Genomic DNA, 2783 nt, shown 5'->3' with positions numbered 1-2783 from the left:
TTCCTTCATGGTACCCCCGCCCCCTGCACTGATGAATCCTTGTGTCTCCTCCTCAGACCTCTCAGCTGGAACAATCTCTCACCCTACAACTGCAGAATGTGCGCGAGGAGAACCGAGAGCTCAACCTGAGCCAAGGACAGCTCGCCCCGTGTCTGCAGAGCCTACAGAGCGAGGTCAGGGGTCACACGGGGATGATATGGGAGCTCAGGAGGTTGGGTTAGAAGGTTGGGTCAGGTGCAGATGGAAGGTCAGTAAGGGGTGGAGATGGAAGGTCAGTCAGATTGGGTTGGGAGATCGGTCAGCTGGGGATGTTAGGTTAGTAATGAGGTGAAGATGGAAGGATTTTCAGGTTGGTCAGGCGGAGATGTCAGGGATGGAGGGGTAAATGGGTGGAGTGGGAAGGTCAGTCAGGTGGGGATGGAAGGTCAGTCAGGTGGAGATGTCAGGGATGGAGGGGTAAAGGGGTGGAGTTGGAAGGTCAGTCAGGTGGAGTTGGAATGTTGGTCAGGTGGGATGGAAGGTCACTATGAGGGTGGAGTTGGAAGGTTAGTCAGGTGGAGTTGGAATGTTGGTCAGGTGGGATGGAAGGTCACTATGAGGGTCGAGTTGGAATGTTGGTCAGGTGGGATGGAAGGTCACTATGAGGGTGGATTTGGAAGGTTAGTCAGGTGGAGTTGGAATGTTGGTCAGGTGGGATGGAAGGTCACTATGAGGGTGGAGTTGGAAGGTTAGTCAGGTGGAGTTGGAATGTTGGCCAGGTGGGGATGGAAGGTCACTATGAGGGTGGAGTTGGAAGGTTAGTCAGGTGGGATGGGAGGTCAGTCAGATGGGGATGATAGGTCAGTAATGAGGTAAAAATGGAAGGATTGTCAAGTGGTGATGGAAGGTCAGTCAGGTGGGGATGGAAGGTCACTAAGGGGGTGGGGAATGGTTAGTCAGTCAGAGGTGGAAGGTCACTAAGGGGGCGGGGAATGGTCAGTCCGAGGTGGAAGGTCACTAAGGGGGCGGGGAATGGTCAGTCCGAGGTGGAAGGTCACTAAGGGGGCGGGGAATGGTCAGTCCGAGGTGGAAGGTCACTAAGGGGGCGGGGAATGGTCAGTCCGAGGTGGAAGGTCACTAAGGGGGCGGGGAATGGTCAGTCCGAGGTGGAAGGTCACTAAGGGGGCGGGGAATGGTCAGTCCGAGGTGGAAGGTCACTAAGGGGGCGGGGAATGGTCAGTCCGAGGTGGAAGGTCACTAAGGGGGCGGGGAATGGTCAGTCCGAGGTGGAAGGTCACTAAGGGGGCGGGGAATGGTCAGTCCGAGGTGGAAGGTCACTAAGGGGGCGGGGAATGGTCAGTCCGAGGTGGAAGGTCACTAAGGGGGCGGGGAATGGTCAGTCCGAGGTGGAAGGTCACTAAGGGGGCGGGGAATGGTCAGTCCGAGGTGGAAGGTCACTAAGGGGGCGGGGAATGGTCAGTCCGAGGTGGAAGGTCACTAAGGGGGCGGGGAATGGTCAGTCCGAGGTGGAAGGTCACTAAGGGGGCGGGGAATGGTCAGTCCGAGGTGGAAGGTCACTAAGGGGGCGGGGAATGGTCAGTCCGAGGTGGAAGGTCACTAAGGGGGCGGGGAATGGTCAGTCCGAGGTGGAAGGTCACTAAGGGGGCGGGGAATGGTCAGTCCGAGGTGGAAGGTCACTAAGGGGGCGGGGAATGGTCAGTCCGAGGTGGAAGGTCACTAAGGGGGCGGGGAATGGTCAGTCCGAGGTGGAAGGTCACTAAGGGGGCGGGGAATGGTCAGTCCGAGGTGGAAGGTCACTAAGGGGGCGGGGAATGGTCAGTCCGAGGTGGAAGGTCACTAAGGGGGCGGGGAATGGTCAGTCCGAGGTGGAAGGTCACTAAGGGGGCGGGGAATGGTCAGTCCGAGGTGGAAGGTCACTAAGGGGGCGGGGAATGGTCAGTCCGAGGTGGAAGGTCACTAAGGGGGCGGGGAATGGTCAGTCCGAGGTGGAAGGTCACTAAGGGGGCGGGGAATGGTCAGTCCGAGGTGGAAGGTCACTAAGGGGGCGGGGAATGGTCAGTCCGAGGTGGAAGGTCACTAAGGGGGCGGGGAATGGTCAGTCCGAGGTGGAAGGTCACTAAGGGGGCGGGGAATGGTCAGTCCGAGGTGGAAGGTCACTAAGGGGGCGGGGAATGGTCAGTCCGAGGTGGAAGGTCACTAAGGGGGCGGGGAATGGTCAGTCCGAGGTGGAAGGTCACTAAGGGGCCGGGGAATGGTCAGTCCGAGGTGGAAGGTCACTAAGGGGTGGGGAATGGTCAGTCCGAGGTGGAAGGTCATCTGAAGCGTGACGCATATCCCTCTGGCTGTAGAACGCGCTCCTCCTGGAGCAGAAGAGGGACCTGGAGAGCGGAATGAAGCAGCTGCGAGAGAAGGAGGAGAACGCGCAGAACCTCCTCTTCACCCTGAGGGAGACAGCACTGCGGATGGAGAGGCAGAGGAGGGAGGGAGAGGCGCAGGTGAGGACCTGTCACCGTGGGGGGAGGGACACACACACACCTTATATACCGTATACAACATTACCGGTGTCACCCAACCATCGTGGTCTCTGATTGGCTGACATGAGCCCTGCGGTGTGTTTCAGTTGCAGGAGGTCCAGGCGGAGGTCCAGCACCTGAGGGGCAGCCAGCGGTCCCTTCAGAACCAAGTCCAAGAGCTACAGGACGAGCTGAAGATGAGGGACAGCCAGACTCTGCATGACAGCCGCTACTCCCTGCACTCCGAGATGGAGGACTGCCAGGTGAGGA

General features: G+C 58.9%; 1 protein-coding gene across 1 annotated transcript in view; it reads left to right on the top strand.

Moving 5' to 3' along the window:
• The window catches only part of BICDL2 (BICD family like cargo adaptor 2), a 12391-nt gene that overhangs the window by 6179 nt on the left and 3429 nt on the right, over nucleotides 1-2783 (top strand). Inside the window, exons 3-5 of the mRNA XM_018575619.1 lie at nucleotides 57-173; nucleotides 2349-2495; nucleotides 2621-2776. Coding sequence (XP_018431121.1) covers nucleotides 57-173; nucleotides 2349-2495; nucleotides 2621-2776 — 420 coding nt within the window. The remainder of the gene's footprint in view (nucleotides 1-56; nucleotides 174-2348; nucleotides 2496-2620; nucleotides 2777-2783) is intronic.

Source organism: Nanorana parkeri, unplaced genomic scaffold, assembly GCF_000935625.1.
Source record: "Nanorana parkeri isolate BGI_ZX_2015 unplaced genomic scaffold, ASM93562v1 scaffold4271, whole genome shotgun sequence".
Taxonomy (NCBI): Eukaryota; Metazoa; Chordata; class Amphibia; order Anura; family Dicroglossidae; genus Nanorana; species Nanorana parkeri.
This window is presented reverse-complemented; position numbering and strand designations above follow the sequence as displayed.